This window comes from Mercenaria mercenaria, unplaced genomic scaffold, assembly GCF_021730395.1.
Source record: "Mercenaria mercenaria strain notata unplaced genomic scaffold, MADL_Memer_1 contig_2847, whole genome shotgun sequence".
Lineage (NCBI taxonomy): Eukaryota > Metazoa > Mollusca > Bivalvia > Venerida > Veneridae > Mercenaria > Mercenaria mercenaria.
In genome coordinates, this window is record NW_026460931.1 from 1409 (window position 1) to 23234 (window position 21826).

General features: G+C 34.2%; 1 protein-coding gene across 1 annotated transcript in view; it reads left to right on the forward strand.

Moving 5' to 3' along the window:
* Window positions 1–729: 729 nt before the first annotated feature.
* LOC128552492 (uncharacterized) overlaps window positions 730–21826 on the forward strand; it is a gene marked incomplete at its 3' end in the record, with an annotated part of 35829 nt that continues 14732 nt past the window's right edge. The window contains exons 1-3 of the mRNA XM_053533539.1: window positions 730–1131; window positions 1486–1608; window positions 5723–5788. Of these exons, the coding sequence (XP_053389514.1) occupies window positions 730–1131; window positions 1486–1608; window positions 5723–5788 (591 nt within the window). The remainder of the gene's footprint in view (window positions 1132–1485; window positions 1609–5722; window positions 5789–21826) is intronic.

Genomic DNA, 21826 nt, shown 5'->3' on the forward strand with positions numbered 1-21826 from the left:
GTTAACAAGTTACTAAAACTATGGTTATATGTTTTAAACTGACTTTATTTCGGTAAGTTCACGCTCGCCTTGAATGATATTCGCCATGCCATTATTAACCTAATGTGTTGTGGTGGTAATTTCTTCGTATATTATTTTCTGAGAGCTTGTATTACCTATTCCGTATTTAATTATACCTTACATAGCTCTATAAATCATTTGCATCCTCCTGATCCATTTAGTTTCAGACAAAATAGCTAACTAAAATGCCACTTCTTATGTGAATGACATGAAAACAGATATTTGAATGTGTATACAAATGTTGAACAAGTTGCAAAGTGCAGTGCGATTAGGGCGAGTACATCAAGCAGCTTCGAAAAACATTTACTTCTTTGGGTGTAGAATATAAGAACTTTTCTCTAGTTTATGACCGATCCTCTCTCTTTTGACTATCTTATCATTGCCTTGGAGCTTAATAGATGTTCGAAGAAATAACAGATAAACGTATTATGCTTTTTCTTAATATTGTTAATATTCGTGATAGAAGCTTTATAAAACCATTTGCGAGATGTGAAATCTGAACAGGGCCAATATGTATTTGAAAGTGTGGGTGAGATGAAGCCGCATTTATATTTAAAGATAATACTGCTTTTGCAAAAAGTTAAGTTCGTATCTTTTCAGACTAAACGCACCGAAGATTATACGAGGAAAAAAATAACACGTGTTCAAACAGAAGACGAAAGGAAAAAAATGAACCAAAATGAAAATGAAAGTAAGAAAAAAATAAATGTAGGAGAAGGACTTGGTAATAAAATAAAAAGACAAACGAATATATATGACAAGAAAGAGCAAGTAAAAGAGAAAGTGAGGGCGATAGAAGAACAGAAAACACAAAAAGTTGAAAGACCGAAAAGAGAAGAGGACAGAAGTGAAAAAGAAGTGAAACTAAAACAACAAAAAGAATACACAACAAGGGAAGAAGAAAGACGAAAACGACTAGAAGAGGAAAGACAAAGACTAGAAAAAACTTACGAATTGATAACAGCTGTCATACAATGGGTAACAAAGAGACTAGAAAAAGGTTTGAGAAAACCTAAAATGGATGAGCTTGAAGAATGCCACTGCAAAGAACTAGAAGAACAAACTAAACCGGTAATATGCATATTTGATCAAATGGTTTCCATATTTCTTTTATACTAACTAAAACATAATTGTGACAAGATCACTCTTACATTATAGAACACTTTCCGTTAATCTCACATTTATACATTATGAATAAAATCAATGTGAGAAAACAAAACAAAACAAAAATAAATAAATAGATAAACTGTTTGAGAATCTAAGCATGTCCTCATCTTCTTTCAAATTGATATTAATGGTTACTGAAAGTAATAGGGACTATTGGGCGTAAACAATTTGCAAGATAATAGCACTGAATGTACCATAGCATTATTATTTTGAGATGATAATACTACTTTAACAAAACGATATCTTCTTACCTTTTAGTTTAAAAACTTGGTAAGACTACAGAGACACTACACAGAATATATAAATTGGGGAACGGAAGAGAAAGAAAAGCATAGAGAATATGACCGCAGAACGAAAGAAATAAAACAGGAAGAAAAAGGGGTAATATTCGTATTTGATTAAAACATTTCCATCTTTTAGATACATGCTAGATAGTTATTATGAAAATTCCATTGTGTCATTATAGAAAACTTTCATCTACATTCCCGATGACACCTTTACATCATAGCTTATTTTGTTTGTTTTTGATCTGACGCAGGTTTTTTAACAGTATTTCAGTTATGTAACCTAACCAGTGTTCCTGGATTCTGTACCAGTACAATTCTTCGTAAGCAACTGCCAACATGAATCAGAGGTAGCTCACTAATTATTTCAGGCACATTGTCTTTTATCAAATCGTCACGGAGGACATACGCCTCGCCCAGGGCTCGAACTCACAACCCCAAGATATGTAGATCTGCATTTTCCCTATTGAGCAAAGCGGGCGGGCTACATAGAATATGGTTTGGCTTGTATGCTTCCAATACTCTGGCTTCAATAGCTGTGGATATTATTTAATCGCCCCTTGGATATGTTGTCTGCTTTTTATATGCCCGTTTTGGGAAAAAAGGCACATACTATATGCTGGCGCTTGCATCTGTCCGTTTTTTCCAAGTCCATAAAACCAGTAAAGATTAGTTTCGATGCAGCTTTATATACACACCAGAATAATACTACATATTCGTACTGATTCAACACTTACATATCAAATCTCTGTTTCATGTCTAATAAATCAGTAGAGACATGTTTGTCTGTTTTAATTGATTGCGACCAGAGAAGCCATCTTTTCTCTCTCTGAAAATTAACTAGATCACGAGGATACATAGAGAGAAAGTTTGTTTTAAAGAATATATAATTAAATTCAGAACAGTTGACTTTCCGATTAGTGATATCAGCTAGGGTGCAAGTCGCATTACGAATTATTATATAATAGAAAGAATTTATACGAACTAAAACCCCACCACAATATACCAGATCAATTACGGCGAAGCGCCTAGCAGTACAAAGGAACATCAACATGGCAAAGTAAGCTCACTAAACCACTAAGATTAGTTTCGATGCTGTTTTATATATACGCCCAAATTGTACTACACATTCGACCTGGTTGAACCTTTTCATATAATACTCAAATTTCTGATTTCATGCCTCACAAATCAGTAGTGACATTATTTTACTGATTGAGACCAGAGAAGCTACATTTTCTCTCTCTAAAAGTTAACTGGTTCTCGAGGAAAGATTTAATATATAAAGATAGTTTGCATTAAGTGATATAATTAAATTCAGAACAGCTGACTTTCCCATACGTGAGATCCGCTCAGTTCGCATTAAAATTATTATATAGTAGAGAGAATTTAATACGAACTAAATTACCACCACAATATACCAGAACAATTACGGCAAAGCGCCTATCAGTACAAAATAACACACACATGCCACAGCAAGTCCACTTACCCAATAAGATTAGTTTCGATGCTGCTTTATATACATGCCCGAATTGTACTACATTATCGTACTCGTTGAACATTTGCATATATATTCAAATCTCTTGTTTTCATGTCTCGCAAATCAAAAAAATCTCGAAGATACATTGAATATATAGTAAGAGATAGTTTTCAAATATATATATTATGAGATTGAAAATCTTCTTCACTATACAAGTGTATATATAGTGTAGATATATATCCAGTCCAACAGGAACAACCAAATTCATTTCAAAAACCGCAGCCATGAATACAGTATCCCACTTGAAAATATGTATATTTGCAACTGCATACATACGCAGAGTAACTAAGCGCATGTGCACAGCTACACAAACGAACGCATTTATAACAAAGAATTGACAAAAACAAACATAAAGAATGAACACACTAGGACATCACCTTGGAACAGTCTGTGGCAAAAACACCTCTGGGGAGTTTAAACTAGTTAACTGGCGACAAACCTCACTCTTAAAGCCCTACGATGTTTCTATATGACAATATTCATAAGTGCCAGGTCAATACTTACGGACAGTAATCACAGGAACACATTGTAAAATACAAAAAATGACATGTAAAGATATATAAATCAAAACCCATGGAACCATAAACAGGTGCACTAAATGAATTTGCAGAAGCCATAGCGCAAAGGTAAACGCCATAAGGTTCAGGACGAAGCAGGGTGTAGGGGACAAATATCAAACCAGTCCGTCCCAAAAGTGAGATTTCAGAGGTGAGAACCACCTGTCACCGCACAATCAAAGAAGAAGGGGTAGAGATCAACTGTAAAAGGCTGAACGACCATAGACGCTAGCAATCAAAATCAGTTTTATAATTTAATAAATAATGACGGGAAATGGCTATGCCCTAGAATGTTACGAAGTTTGTAAATCCATAAAAATCAGGTTGTGAAATACCTTGTCGCAGAAGAGTCTTTATTATCTTTTTTTAAATTAATTCTGAATTAATGTGATAACATTTAGCAAACAATTTTCGAAGTTTATGAAAGCTTTTCTGGTAATATAAATATTACGTAGATTGAAGTTTTCAGCATGTCTACAAGCTTTGGCAAATCTTATTAACTGTGAATTATAAACCCCATAAGATGTTTCACAAGGTACATCTCCATCAGGGTGAGAGACATTGAAAATATCAAAATAAAATTCATCTCTCTTTTCAAATATTTCTGTGCGTATAATACAATTATTGATGGAAAGATGCAAATTTAAAAACGAAGCAATGGTATCATCATTGTTAGTTTTATTTAGCTATAGCCTGCTAAGATATATATTAGCGACCATAGGAGCAAAGTACGGATTATCCATGATTAATACATCGTCCAGATAGCGTGAAGTGCTGTAAAAGGCATATACGACACCTGACTGCGTATCTGGTGGTAAAGTAAACATAAAATCTCTTTTGAAGCTATATAAAACAAGGCTGCGACATGTGGCACGTAATTAATTTCCAAAGGAATACCAATAACCTGTCTGAAAATAGTATTCACAAACCTGTCATAAATGTTGGTTAAAAATGTTCAGATGGCATGACAAACCACGTCACAAATCTAACGTTTGTAACTTTTTACAATACAATTAGTATAATGCTTTGTCATAATTAAAAGCCAAGAACGTGGATTTCTCTCGAGCAAATGCTTTTTTTGGTAAGATCAATTAGTTTGTCTTTACTTAGATTATGAGGTAAAGTAGTATACAAAGTAGAGAAATCATATGTAGTAATAGAAACAATTTGGTAGTTTTTGATATGAGTTTGTCATGTATGTCTCCGCTAATCTAAACTGACCAGAATAAATTCATCCAAAAATTCTCATACACTTTACCACAATTCTTTCTCTCATGTAATGCCATTATTTTCATATTTTCAAGCCCCTGTCCCCCGCCCCTTAACAGTTGTAAAATTTATTTAGAAGCGACAAAATATATTTAATATTGCACAATAACAGCCCCCTGTCTTTTTAACGTAGTTAATATTTGCCGTTTTAGGGAATATTGCATTTCAAAGTTCTCATGTTTTCCTTTAGATATAATACAGAAAATGAATTTCATTATCATTTCAACTGAACTGACCACTGAAGTAGCAAGTCTTCTGCTTTCAGATATTTCTATTTCAGTGAGCTGCATAAACATGTAAACCACAGTTCCGTATAGATTAAGCTGCGGTCAAAATTTGACATTGATTGTTAACACCAAAAAATCTACAATGTAAAATGTCAGTTAGTATAAGAGTATGATATTGAACATAGTATATAGCCTGGCTTTATTCACAATTTTAAAACCTAAAATTAAAAAGAAATAATAATCATAATCTATGAGCTAGTCTTGGTTGGCATTATCTTGGTTTTCTACCACTTAATATATTTCAAATTCTTGAACGTCTTTTGCAATTAAATACGTTTAAATCGAAAGATCTTAATCAAAATGTATGTTTATTTTATTGTGCTTGTTAGTTTTTGTTTAGTGCCGCTTTTCAATAGTAAATATTCTATTAATGTAAAGATAAAACTTTTTATAAAGATAAAAAGACACGTCTTTACTTTGATTCAATATTGCTGAAAACTGAAAATAATAGGGATTATAAGGCATACACAATTTGCAAAATGATAACACTGAATGTAAAATGGCATTATTATTTTGAGATGATAATACTACTTCAACAAAATGATATCTTCTTTCTTTTAGTTAGGACTGCAGAAACAACATACAATATGTGAGTCTTGTGGATTGGAAAGAAAAACAAAGCTATTGGTAATATATCAATTTCATTACATATTTTCCATCATTTAGATACTTGTTAGCGTTATTATGACAATTTCTTTGTGTCATTATAGAATATTTTCATTTACATTCGCGGTGATACTTTTACATACATAATTATAGTTCGGCTTTGATGCTTCCAATACCCCGCTTTTTGTTTAATCGCCCCTTGTGTATTGTGCATGTTTTTATACACTCGTTTGGATAAACGGGCCGTATTATGTAATAACGCGCGCGCGCGTGTATCTGTGTGTGTGTGCGCGTGTGTGTGTGTGTGTGTGTGTGTGCGTCCGTGCGTGCGTGTCTGTCTCTCTGTCAGTTTGTTCGACCGTCATAATACGTGCCCGGAGCATAACATTATAACCATCGAAGGTATTGCCCGGCTCTGTACGTCAAAAGTAAGTTTAACAAATTGAGCTAAACGTTTATAATTAGCAATCATATTTCGTGTTAGTTTATACTAATTTGTTTTAGCTCGATTGTGATGAAAGCTTATTGGAACCACTCTCGATTTCGTGTTCGGAGCATAACTAAATAACCAAGCAAGGAATTGACTTCAAATTTGGCATGCAGGTAGTTGGCGATGAGACAATGTTCAGAGCATCTCAGTCTACTCTATATGTCAAAAGTATAACGTCACGAATTGAGTGCAAAAATCAAATATGTCCATCATATTTCGTTTCCGGAGCGTAACTTATTAACCAATCATGTTATTGACTTCGAATTGAGATGTCGGTTGGTACTACTGACACAATGTGCAGAGTGCTGAACCGATGTGGTTGGTATAAGGTCTAATCTGCCATCATATTTTGTGTTCAGAGCATAACTTAAAAGGTATTAAAGGGATTGACTTGAAACTTGAAATAAAGGCAAGGGGTAAAGCGACTATATGCGGACTGCAACAATCTATATTACTATACCGCGCCCCATCCCCTCATTTTTTTATTTAGTTTCTTGCCATTTAGTATCCTGCTTCCACCCCTGCCCTACGCTAACCCCACAACAGCACACACAAAAGCACACCCTGCTCCACTGCACCCCCATAATACACATCTTCGATCAGACAAAAATGCCTTTTCTCTAAATTTTGCTTCTGCATTCCTATCATAAAACCCGGGCGTATAATTTCCTTGCTTGTTGGAGCTCTTATAAAGTTTGTCTTATTGTAGTTTCTCACATTGCAGGCTCCATAATCTCTGTCTCTCTGTTTTTTATACTTACCTCGTGTATAAATGTTGAGTTCTGCACAACCCGGAGCTAGAGGGCCTTGGAGGCGTAGAAAGTAGCTTCTTGCATTTCCACAACCATCCATGAACAGGCTCAATCAAACCGAGCCTGCAACATTTTCATTTATATCATGATGGGCGTTCTGTGCAGTTTCTACTTTTCTATCATCACGTCAGCGTTGTATGTGCCATGTGGCGGCCGAAAAAGGTATCCCCGTACATTCAGTCAGAGTTGTTATACTTCGATCTTTTCAAACTGGTCAGCGCGATATTTATGGTGTGTTAGTGTACTGTTAAATTTTTCAGCTTGACATTTCGGCTTTATTGTTTAATCACCGTTTGGTTGTCTGCTTTATATGTTAAATTTTAGTGAGAGTGGCTTTTTCTGTATTCCTAAAGTTGTGATGTACCGACATAAATCATTATATCTATAAATAACTTGACTTTATGCAGGCGCAATAAACTCAGATCCTTTCTCTTAATACCAGTGTGTTTTAGTTCTGCATATAGACTTCTTTTAGGGCAGAACGAGATCAGTCATTCGCTCCGCTTTCCTAGCTGTAGATATTGTTTATTAATCACCGTTTGGATATGTTGCCTGCTTTATAAGTTTGTCTTTTATGCAGGCGCCCTTATCTCAGATTCTGTCTCTTGATTCCAGTGTGTTTAGTTCTGCAAATATTTTTTAGGACGGAACGGGACCATACACCGCTTTTCATGGAATTGCTCTCTGTATATCATTAAATGTTCCATATACACCGCCGTAAGAATACATCGGCAATTGTCGCTAGATTATCTTCGTACTTATCATATGTATAAACGTTAAGCTCTGCTCAATTTGTGGCTAGACGGCGTTGATGGTAGCTTGCATTTCTAGTCCCGTTCATGAGCAGAGCAGCATGCAACTGTTTCATTCATGTCTTGATTCAACGTTTTCAATTTTAATAAATAGTTACCATAGAAATACTTAATACAATGTTTTAATGTTTAATGTTTCAAGTCGGTCTTAATTTATTGTCTGAAACGTTTAAGGCTTCAGGTCGTATATATTATTTCTTTATGCATTACGTTGTATATTTGAGCATATTGACTTGTACGAGAGGCGTGCATTTACTTCTGATGATCTTCTGATAAATTCAGCGAATGACCTTCAGTAGAATCCGTGTTGCATGAAAGCATGGAAAGCTAAATCAATTAGTTTGGATCTACTTATACTAAGGTCGAACTTAAAGCCGATATAGTTTTTATTCCGTAAATAAGTAAGTACAAATCAGCTCAAACGGAAAAAAAATCATTCTGCTCGATCCTGAGAGAATTTTCAAACTGTGATTCCAAGAATTTAATTGAAGTCACTATGAAGAAATCCTTGGAGTACCTCTACATTAAATACAAATAGCAAAATACAAACCTGTATTCATTTCTTTTTTTATGACATGATATGTTATCGAAAACATTGTTAAACAATAAATGTTACTGATTTTCTTTTAATCGAAAAGGCAAAATTACTTTTTTTTCAAAATCATTTACTAAGAAATTCAAGGACAAAAACAAATAACCCCTCCATCTTTCCAATTACGATCATAAAAAGACAAAATCAAATTTGCTAAGCATTGCATAGCTTAGTAGTTAAAATGAAAACAATAATAATATTTAAATCTACATTTATTGCTATACTATTCCAATTACTGATGAATAACGTATTTTAATCACTCGTTTTTTGGCAATTAGAAATGTCGTAAAAGTGTCAAATAATACATGTCATGTTTTCAATCCAAAGGACTATTTAAAACGCATTTCAGTCAAAACCAAAAATTTGACCCACTTTAGCAAATTCCTTGTCGCCTTCATTCTTGTTCATCTATTACAAACACATGATGAATAAATTACATTGGAAAGAGGTTTTTACTTTAGCAAGGGCATATTCTTTGTTTTTTTTAATACTTTTAGTCGATTTTTTTTTTTACTTTCTATGTGTAGTAGGACTGAAATAAAAACTTTCTGCTCATTTCAGCCATGTCGCCAAGTATACTGACCCAAATAATAACTCTGTTGATAGCACTGGAGTACATCTGTGCACCAAAACTACATGCAGTATTATGAAAGAGGGTTCATTGTTATTGCGGAAGGACATTTTCAATAGCATAAGCACAAAATGCATTCATCCCGGTCATAACTATTACTGTCGCCTAAAACAGTTCTCACCTACCGTAACAATAACTAATATATTAACAAAGTATTTTGAAAAAAGTATAGATGTGACAAAATTGACACGAACTGTCGTCAAATGATATATCTTTATTAAAATTACCCCCTTGTTACTATCTGATAAGTAAATATTTCTGATATTATCGTTTCCAGTTCATTTTTATTTTGTCGCGATTTAAAAACCTCTCCTCCGTAACGGGGACTTCTTCAAATGTACGTGATAACAATGGTGTTTTCCCTCAGTGTCTGTATCATTTACCTTGAATGCATCAGTAAGAAGGCTTGTTTTTTAGTATATGCCATCAAGGTATCGAACAGTTATCAAATACTGAAATAATTTTATCTCTTCCGTAACATAAAATCTTAGATGTTGTAACTGCCTACTGAAATGCGGAAAGCACAATAAAGTTTCTTTCATGAGTCACTCAAACGAAGCAGAGGCTGATCTGCAAAGACTTTTAAGTGTAATTTTAAATTATTGGTGGAACAGTATTTCAATTAAATGAGGTAAGTTCATAGTTATATACAAAAAAGCATTCTACTACATGATGTTTATGAGATTATGTTTTAAGGTGTTTGAATGTGTTTTCTCTGCTTTTCCAATTTGGTTTGAACGTAAAACTATACATAAAATATAGCGCTGAAATAAATATGCCTCTTTAAACATATCCGTTACGGAGGCGATAACGTGTTCGTAAATTCCAGTGCGACATTCAAATTTCATACATGAACGTTTGGCCAAACAGATATGTCAAAACTGACTCAGATTCAAGAAATACATATTTTTTTCTGACTATTTTATCTGAAAAAAAGTGATATAGAGCTTGATTTTTCCCACAATACCGTTATGGAGGTGAGATAGTTTGTCTGACTGCATTGAACTTGTCCTTGTTTAGTCACTGCACCAATAAGATCTGGTTTCAGTAATGTTCTCGTCATTATGTAATATTTAAAATCTTACTAACATTTTTAAAAAATAAATGTGCCTTTGGCGACCAATGTTTAATTCTGTTACAGAGAAGATATTATGTTACGGGGGTTACATAGAAATTTTATTATTTATGTAGTAGAAATAAGGTATTCTTAGACTTGTTTTTATTGTAATTAGGTTTTTCTGAATTTCCTTTTTTGACAAATTTGACTATTTTTCTTCCATGTGCAAAGAAAATATAGTGGCACATATGACTTACAATGATTTGAACGGACTTAATCAAACCGAGTCTGCTATTATTTTAGTTGACTGCATTCTTTGTTTTCAAAGAATCTTTACAGACTTTATTATCCAATAGAAACTGTTGTACGTTGAACGTCCGAAACATCGATGTGACAGAATAAAAGACCGAAAATGTTAGTAAGGAAACGTTTATTAACATTATCAATTGAGTTGGAACTGTTTAGAAAATGCTTGACAAACACACTAATATCAGAAAAGTAACCGAAAAATGCAAATTCAACTGTTGCTGAAAAATCACAGAAATTTGTGTGCGAGGAGAGACATCTGGATGGCTGCGTAATTTAAGACGTGGCTCATGATAAAGTTCAGATTAATGTTCTTACTGAATCTTGGAAATATAGTAACAAATGCAAAGTCCCATTCGTCTAAGATGTAAAAAGAATAAAAGAAATCAGACGTATACAAAATAGTTGATCATTTAGAAAAGACAAGAACATCAAGAATTGTTCGATTTTCTTTGACGGAGATCATAATTAGATAGAAAGCCTGCACCATGAGAGGACTTTATCACTTGAACTGTTTCTAAAGAGCCCTGACATTTTATATTATGGTCGTTAATCTATTACACAAAGCAGTTTGATTATAGGCATAACTAAACATGTAACACAATTTCCGTAACGCATTATCACTTGCGTTACTAGATGCTCCAATATTTGCTGTATATACAGATTTTGTATAAATACCACACATGGTAGTTTAGTTTAGTTGCTGTTTAGACTTATGCAGGTTATTGTTTGAAAATGTACAGTTTCAATGGTTGTCTCTTTAATGAAATGTATTGTTTTTGAATTTATGTAAGGTGACAGGTTTCTAATACTTAAGCAGTGCCAGAACTTTAATATGTCAACTTATTGTGTTGTGTTTTAATCAATTCTTTAAAACATTTAAGAAAGTTCCAAAATCATGTTCCCATGGTAGAAAAAAACAACAACAATATATTCTTTAGGCTTATGTTTTCATTTCGTTGTAAATTTTATCACTTCCGTAACGGAGTTGTATGTTTTAAGAATCGCCATTCCAGCACTGTAATATACGTAGCACATCCGTAACTTATTGTGTGGTGTTAAGGACATTCTAAATTGACAGAGGGTTGCCAATTTTCATCTATACGATGCTCAATTTAATAATTATAACAAGTGTAAATATTCAATTTTTTTGTTTTAAAAATACAGCTTAAAATTGTCAGTCAGATACCTTTATTCTCTCTTGGTATTGACGGTAGAAAATGTCATATTGATTGGATTGTGCGTCGGACGTGTTTATCAATTATGTTTCATTACAGGGTTTCTTTTGACTAAGTAACTGCGTTATTGTTTAATTTCTTAATGTCCGAAAATATAGATGGTCACTAAATTCTACCCTCCGTAACATGAGTAAATGCACATATGTATCAACATTCGATATTGTTTAAACGCTAACAATGTTGTGGTAGCAATTTTTCAGAGACAACAACTTTTGGACTTTTGAATAAAACAAGTTAAGAACTGTTATTTAACATTCGCATTTTTAAGATTTTTCTAATTGTGAGTGGGTCAAACTTTTGGTTTTGGCTGATTTACTTAAAACGTTATGATGTTCCAATGAAACGTTATGACATGTTTGTAATTCTTTATTTTTAAGTTATTTCAATAACTTACAATAATGGCATCAAAACGGTCTAATTAGTATTATGTTGTTTAATATGATATATAGTTCAAAAGGTGGTACAAGAAATCAGCACAAGAAAAACTACATTTTATAAACATCTGTATAAATATCATCTGTCATATTAACGTAAAATGATAAATGAAATTAATCAGTTAGACATAAGAAAGAAGCGTATTTATTAATATTATATTTTGTGAAAAGCTGTTCTTAATAAGAATAACTGATTTCGGACATGGTACGAATGGCCCGTAGGTCGGTTTGGAATATTTATCTTGAAGAACCCGAGCTTGTTTATGAGAAATGATATTCCTGTGAATGAATATCAAATGGGCGGACGATTTGGATAATTAATTTGTTCTTATCAAAAGAAATCCAATGATGATCATTCACTAAAATATTTCATCTTTAAAGCCTCCACTCACATAGGCGCATCCATAAAACGCAGCATGGCAAATTGGGTAAATTTGTAAATTCTGATGAATTTCGACCGAAACAGTTTGAAAATTTGTTACATTGTTTGAAATATAACGAAAGGTAAACGAAACGGAAAATATTTATTGCGAATGATTTAAGAAGTGTGGCGATTGGTAACTGTTACTCGCTAGAATGCGTTAGATCGTGCAACCAATCTTTGTTCTTTCCGTTAGCGATTAGGAGCGCAAACATGTGAACCAAAGCGCAACTTTGCGCATGCTTCCGAAGCTTTCCGAAAGGATATTTCCGCATCTGACCGTTACCAGACGCTTTACAATGGCCAGTAAGATGATGCTCGGATCAGAAAGAAAGTTCGGATTAGAGGGGTTTTCGGATTAGAAAGGTTTCTATTTTGGAGCGAAAATTATTTTGCCTGTTACACATGATGTATATATTCATCTCTTTGTGAAAGACTTACAAGACAGTTAAACTATAAGCAGCATGTAGATTGGTTTTGTGTACTTCTTAACTTCACTTATAAACACCCCTACATTCCCAGAAGTTTCTAATCAAGCAAACTACATGTACATGCAACTTTTACACCTGTGATGATTACATGCATCTACAAACTAAAAATCTGACATGACTTGTGATTACCAGTGTTGAGGGCCTATTGTTGTTGACACCTTTATAAAGATTAATAGTAAAAATTGTTAACGGTCTCAAAAGTGCCAAAAGTTAGCAATATTTACATCAGCAACATTGACCGACCAGGGTTCGGATTAGAAGGGTAGATGTTAATGTAATTAGATAATACAAATCTGTAAAGTGTGTTTGGTTTTCGGAGTAGAGAGGTTTCGGATTACAAGGGTAATAGAAAATGAATAAGAGAAAATGGGACCAGAAAGGTTTTCGGAATAAAGGGATTCGGATTAGGGAGGTTCCATTATAATATTGTATCTTATAATATAAGAAACCATAGGTGGCAGGCTTTCTGATGGCTATGTGTTTGCAATCAATGGCAGCAACACAATTAGGAAAGTTCCTCTTCCTGGGGAAAGCATCAACCAGTTGTTTCATTTCTTGAAGTGTGGAGGGGGCTGTCATAACCTCATCAACATATTCCTCATTTACCAGTCCGTCTTAGGAGAAGAACTGTATAAGACTTGTCTTTCGTTCTAATCCTTTTCATCTACTGTACATGTAATGTTTGTATTTCAATATAATTTTGTATATTTTTGGGAATAAAATATGTTTAAACCAACATATTCCTCACATATAGCATGACAGATTTCTCTGACCACTACAACGACCCGCCAGGAGTACTGCATTTCTGAGTATTTGGTCCCAGAATCCAGGTGACGGAATTTGGGCAGCTAACTTAAGGCCTGGATACAAGGGCTCCCTGTACCAGGTGTGTTGTTTCCAGAGGCGATGACAAACCCTCTCGAATATTTCATCATAGATTTTAGTGGGCATGCAGAGGAATTTCTTGAAGGTTCTAGGATATTCTCTTCTGCGCTCAACCATGAACTGATCATAGATGCCAAATTGGCGGCGTCCCTCGGGATGCGATGCAGACATGGTCTTCTCCAGATGCGACATGCTCTGGCTCCTCTTCCCCATCTAAATCGGCCTCTGATAAACTAGTGGATGTTTAATTGTTGCTGAAAGACTTCTTGGTGGGCCATAGCAGACACATACTGCAGCATCATGCGTTGCATATCTTCCATTTTGACGATGGAATAACTAATAATCTTGAAATTAGCCTCCTCCTTTTATATATGTTCAAGAAATCACAACAGACATATGTCTTCACAAAACTATTGTGGTACTCAAAACTACTCATGAAATTCAGATGCGTTATGATTCGCGTGGACTCGCATGTCGTAGTTATTCTTCGTAATGATTCGTATGCAAGCGTATGCCGTTCGTTTTCTAAACGTCTATTAATTGTTACAGTTCGCCTTAATTCGTCATGAAATTCGGATTCAGTTAGCTACAATACGTAATTATCCGCTATTATTTCGTACAAGTTCGCACACTATCGCAAAGATTTGTCATGGGATCGTCCTTGATCGCTTGATATGCTAGTTAGCTGATCACGACCTGACAACTTGCGACCTCTAACGCTAGTTGACGAACGCTATGCGAAGACTTTTCGATTGGTTAACGTATTGAAGCGAATTTTAACGAATGACAGACGAAACTTTTAATCGCCACAATTTTTTCAACATGTTCAAAATTATCCGACGAACAATACTAATCGCAACGGACGCAAAAGCTAACAAACGCATCCATACGAACACCACCAAGGTTGTACAACATACATATACTAATGGGGAAGAATTTTGCACAAGTCCTATTCGCCAGTACACGCAAGTTGACGCCGGGTTTTTTTGCCTATGTGTGTGGAGGCCTTTAGATATTTACTTCAAATGTATAAATTCTCGGCAAAAGTATAACAATTTACTAGATTATAAATTAAATTTGTAGGTAGAACTATCTTTAATGATCTAATATTACACAATTACAGGTGATTGTTAAAAACGCCAGGATTTTTAGTGGCAGTATACATTAATACTAGGTGCAGTTTTACATGTTTACCGTGTATACTATAATTTTACCCCTAACAATGCTGGACATGATTGGTTCTGCCTTTGCGACCAGTGTAATGTGTAGTCTGATTATGATCTTGATCTGCACTGTTCACTATCCAGTCATTAAACTTTGGTAAACATCCCTTTTAACAGTTAATTATGCCGTCCAAATTGGAAGATGGACAAGTTCTTTATAAAGCAAATTTAGCATGGTTAGGGTTAAACCTACACAGGCAATGTCGCCACATATGAAACCGATATGATTATCATATGCTTTACATATGAGACCTTTCATATGCTAATCATAAAAAAGAGCCGCATATGATAAGCATATGATATCGGTTTATGGTTCTCATATGAAAAATATGAAATGATTAGCATATGAATTTCATATGCAAATTGAAAGGCCTAGCATATGATATGGGCATGATACCGATATCAAATTCATATGTTACCTCCTTTCATATGCTATTCATATGCTTCTCCTTTTATATGCTTTTCATATGTTATCACTTTCATATGCTACTCATGAAGTACTCCATTTCTGTTGTTGGTTGAAAAGTGGCATCTCTTTCTCGAAAAAAACTGCTAGAGCAGGCTGGAACAAAATCATCTTTAAAAAGAAAAACAAATACAAAGAAATATTGATATTTCCATCTTTATTTTGATTTTTCTTTACAAACGAAACCATTGTGATTTGTTTACATTCAATAATGAGTATGTTTAACAATTACATTTAGGTACAATTTATGTATTATAATTACATAAAGTAACAAAGTTTTTCACAGAAAGCATGTGAATTAAAGTTTTACAGAAATATGGAACAATTCAAGAAAAGAAACTCCGAGTAACACACAAAAGGAAGTACAAAAAAACAAGTATCTACAGATTTACATAACAGCATAACATGTGTCGTCAACACTAATGTAAAACGAAATTTTGTAACAGAGTTACCAACGTCCCCCAACAAGGGACGTTTTTCACAAAACATACTGCATCTTCTTCTATTTTATAGGGCAACATACTAAAAATGTATATAAATCATTACTAAATATCATATAATTCATAACATATTATGTACATGTAGTTTGAAAAATGTCAGGTGAATGCTTTAAAATGTTTTATTTTTTTTTATTTTAAGATTTAATGTAATTTTATTTTTAAACTGGCATGGAAAAATAAATACAAATATAATAAAATAGTTTATCATATTAAAGGGAGGTAATTAATAAACAAGAGGGCCATGATGGCCCTATATCGCGCTCACCTAAGTTAAGTTGCTTCCTTGAACAAATTTCTTTGCTAAAGCACCAAAAACAAAACAAGTAGGTCAGTAGGTTATATTCATGTTCACTGAAAGTCAGTTTTAAGATAAGTGTGCAAAATTATACATGTCATCCAAATTTTAAGTCTGTATCTTAAAAAACAAGAGAGTAGGTCAGAAGGGCAAGGTCACAGTCGGGTATTATCAGTTGGGGTCATCTGGTAAATATAATTAAACAGTCTAGGAAATATAATCTGATAATTTTTGAAGTATCTTTTCCTATATAACTCATATATCAATAGACCCCTGGGGCGTGGCCTCTTTTCACCCATGGGGCATATTTCAAACAATCTTGTAAGAGATCAACTAGGTAATGATACATACAAAATATGAAAGGCATAGGCCTTGAACTTTCAGACAAGAAGATTTTTAAAAAAAATTCCTAAATATGTCTATGTAAAACTAGGGAACGCCATGGCAGGGCATTTTTTCACCCCAGGGGAATAATTCGAACAATCTTGGTAGGGGACCACAAGGCAATTCTTCAAACTAAATATCTAAAGCCTAGGTGTTGTGGTTTCAGACAAAAAGATTTTTAAAGTTTTTTTCCTATACAAGTTTATATAAAACCATGTGACCCCCTGGGCGGGGCCATATTTCATCCTAGGGGGATTATTTAAACAATCTTTTTTAAGGCCAACTATATGATGCTACATACCAACTATCAAAGGCCTAGTCCCTTTTGTTGTTGACGAGAAGATTTTCAAAGTTTTTCCCTATATAAGTCTATAGAAATAAAGTGACCCCAAAGGCGGGGCCATATTATATCCTAGGGGGATAATTTGAACAATCTTGGTAGAGGACCACTAGATGATGCTACATACTAAATATCAAAGCCCTAGGTCTTACAGTTTTGGACAAAAAGATTTCCAAAGTTTTCCATATATAAGTCTATATAAACCATGTGACCCCCGGGGCGGGGCTATATTTGACCTTAGGGGGGTAATTTGAACAATCTTGGTAGAGGCCCACTAGATGATGCTACATACCAAATATCAAAGCCCTAGGCCTTGTGGTTTTGGACAAGAAGATTTTTAAAGTTTTTCCTTTTGGTTGCCATGGCAACCAGAGTTCTATATGGAATTCAATTCTTTGAACAACTGTTTGAAGAAGATCATCCAAGGAACATCCCTGTGAAGTTTCATCAAAATTAGCCTGGTGGTTTAGGAGATGTTGTTTAATGGTAAGTATGGACTGACACCGGACGGTGAGCGATCACAATAGCTCACTCTGAGCCTTTGGCTCAGGTGAGCTAATAAATGAAATGCATGACATTTACATGCTACTACAAAACTTTTTTTTTTAAATAACACACCAGAAAAAGTTAATTCTACTATTTTTCAATGCAGAACTGCACTACATATCAACCTATTATAAAGGTATTGCAACTAAAGTAATTCTCTATTTACCTATATATACCATAAAGTTATATCCTGTGTTTGGGTTTTGAATTCTGGATTTCTACAGTTATCAATAGATTTTTATATCTACATGTATCACTACAATCACCTTATTTAATAATTATAAACATAATTTCATTTTTAAAATAGTGAGAAAACTGACATAAAGCACATGTATTGTACTTTTATCATATAAAAAGAGAGGAAATTTCGTGTACAAAAAAAGTTAACTTAAGTGTCTGTGACCTTTGTACATGACACAATTTCTTGTAATGGTTATTATGTATGCAAAGTTATTTAGATATACACAAATGCATAAAAAAGTAACAGACCAGATAAAAAATACCAAAATATTTCATCTCTAAAGGTGACCTTAACCTTGAGTTAGAGGTCTGAATCTTACATGCAACAAATTAATTTGTTATGGTGACTGTGGCAATTTACTTGAATATAGTAAAGTTACTGACAAGACCAACTAGAACTGTGGATGAATATTGCACAATAGATAGAGTCTGTGTTAAAAAATATCAAATAATCAGAGAGGTACAGATAAAAATTTAAGTAAGAAAGGGGCATAATTTGGTCAAAAATACAAATCAAGAGTTACAGGGATTGTTACTACACATGCAGATGATGATGATTATAAATTATAGCTTTTAACTCCTTGGGGCCGAAATGCGACTAAAGGCGCTATATTTTCTACCCCTGTAGCGTCGATATCCGACTATACGCGCTTTATCAGGACTCCCCAGGACGGCGATTGACGAGTATAGTCGCGGCACCGAGATCATGCTGATTGCGTCAGATACTTGTTAATTTTTGATAATCCTGATAAAAGCAAAATTATTTTGCATACCGGCTATTATTTCTTAGATGTTATAATTATTAATTATGCTAATAATTAGTTTCCTTGTTAAAATAAATGTTTGTAAATTTTCGGTATTAAAAGGAAATAAAAAAGACGAACTCCGCTGTGTTTCGTTCATACTGTATTTCTAAAGATTAAAATAATGTCGGCTGCCCGAGAATTTTCTTAAATTGAAGAAAATATTCATTATCATGCTGATTTTGACATATCAGTCCGTCCGATGATGATTCCGACGATGAAATTTCATTATCAGAGAAATGAATGGTCAGAAAATGTTAACTTTTAGAAAGCTGACACCGCATTACATTCAAATGGATAAAAATAACACAGCAAAAAATGTTTCATACATAAAAATGTGTGTAAATAAACGCTCTTTGTAAATTTAATAATTCATCAAAGATAGGTGCAAATATTACAACTTAAATGTCTCAGTGCGTGTCACACAACGTTTGTGTAAATGTTTAGAAATAAATTATACATCAAAATAAACCATCGATATTCACTCAAAAATGGGTGTTAATTTTGAATAATGCTGATGTAAATACTCTGTGTTAATAATGTATATCTATTTATTGGAATCTAATGTGTTTACATTTGAAAAAGTAATAAAATCGGAAATGTTCAAATATTTATTAAACGCAATAGGTGTGTAAAAATGATGAATGTTTCGAAGTGAAATTATAATTCTATTTGGATATAACTTACGGACGAAAGTGGATAAATATAAATATTTGTTCAAACTTGGAAGATTTTATAAGTGTAGTTTAATTTACACCCATGTTAATAATATTTCCATGCATGATTTCAATTGAGTGCCTGCGAGTGTGATTATGAGAAAATCAGATTATGTTCTTCGACGTCAGGTGGTAATTCTTATCTCGCCGCAGCATGTATATTATGATATCGGCCTCAGGGAGTTAATTTCAAGTCATTATCTTTTAAAGTACCAAAGATATGTCTATAAACGAAGCTTTCGAAAAAAATTAACATGAAAATAATTCCAAGTATAACAACTTTGTGACCTTGACCTTTGGTATTATGGGCCCAGTCCTTGCACATACTTTGTTTGTATGCTGGACAATGCTTATGTGAACTTACAGTAAGATATAAACAATAATAACAAAGATATGACAGAAAAACAAAGGTTGCCGAAAAACTTTAACATTTAAAATAACCTAAATATAACACCTTGATGGCCTTGACCTTAGATATAATAGGCCCAGCCCCTGTACATACTTTGTTTGTATGCTGGACAATGTTTATGTAAAGTTACAGTAAGATATAAGCAACAGCAACAAAGATATGACAGAAAAACAAATGTTGCCAAAAGGCTTTAACCTTAAAAATAACCTTAGTATAACACCTTGGTGATCTTGACCTTGGGTGTAACAGACTCAGCCCCTACACATACTTTGTTTTTATACTGGACAATGTTTATATGAAGTAACAGTACGATATAAGCAATATTAACAAAGATATGAGAGAACAAGAGCTCGTAGAACACGAAATGCCCCCTTGATGCATTCAGTAACTGCACAAGGGACAGAAATTATTTAGTCACTGAGCATAAAAGTTCTACTGTTCTTGGTCAAGGTGACCTTGACCTTTGACCTCAAAATCAATAGGGGTCATCTGCTGGTCAAGATAAACCTCCCTATTAAGTTTCGTGATCATAGGCCCAAGCATTCTCAAGTTTTCATCCATACACATTTTAACTGTTCCAGGTCACTGTGACCTTGACCTTTGATCTACTGACCTCAAAATCTTTAGGGGTCATTTGCTGGTCAGTACCAACCTCCCTTTTAACTTTCGTGGTCCTAGGCCCATCTGGAAACCATTAAACTGTTCCTGATCACTGTGACCTTGACCATTGACCTAATGACCTCAAAATCAATAGGTGCCATCTGCTGGTCATGATCAACCTCTCTATCAACTTTCATGATCCTAGGCCAAATCGTTCTCAAGTTATCATCCTGAAACCATTTAACTGTTCTGGGTCACTTTGACCTTGGCCTTTGACCTACTGATCTCAAAATCTTTAGGAGTCATATGCTGGTTATGATCAACCACCCTATCAACGTTATGAACCTAGGCCAAAGCATTCTTGAGTTATCAGCCAGAAAACATTGAACTGTTCCTGATCACTGTGACCTCGACCTTTGACCTCAAAATCAATAAGGTCATCTGCTGGTCATGACCTACCTCCCTATCAACTTTCATGATCCTAGGCCCAAGTGTTCTTGAGTTATCATCCGGAAACCGTTTAAATGATCTGGGTCACTGTGACCTTGACTTTCGACCTACTAATCTCAAAATCAATAGGAGTCATTTGCTGGTTATGACCAACCACCATATCAACTTTCATGATCCTACGCCCAAGCGTTCTTGGGTTATCATCCGGAAACGGATTGGTCTACATACCGACCGACCGACATCTGCAAAACAATATACCCTTCCTTCTTCGAAGAGGGGCATAAAAACAAAGGTTGCCGGAAAACATTAACCTTAAAAATAACCTAAGTATACCTTGGTGACATTGATCTTGGGTATAATGGGCTCAGCCCCTACATATACTTTAATTGTATACTGGAAAATGTTTATGTGAAGTTATAGTAAGATATAAGCAATAGTAACAAAGATATGACAGAAAAACGAAGGTTGACAAAAAACTTTAACCAAGAAAGGTAAGCCGCACCAACGCCAGGGCGAGTACAATAGTCCCCCTATTCTCCAAATAGTGGAGCTAAAAATGACTTTCATTTCTGTACGTCAAATTCAGGCTTTATTTTATCAAACATGCATAATTATCTTAGGTCAAATAACTCTACCTACATTCTGAACAGTCAAGCTAAAATATGGGACAGGTCAATCAATAAATAAAGGATACAGGCTAAAGTATCAGGGGAAAACTTTAAAAATATTTTTGCCTGAAAGGATCATTCCTGTGAAGTTTGGTGTAAATCTGCCCAATGGTTTTCAGAAAGATTTTTTAGAAATTGTTGACACACAACGCACAACAGGCATTGAGCGGTCACAAAAGGTTAGCCTGAGCCATTGGCTCAGGTGAGCTAAAAGAAAATAATCCAGGAACATTTTCCCTATTGTTTGATG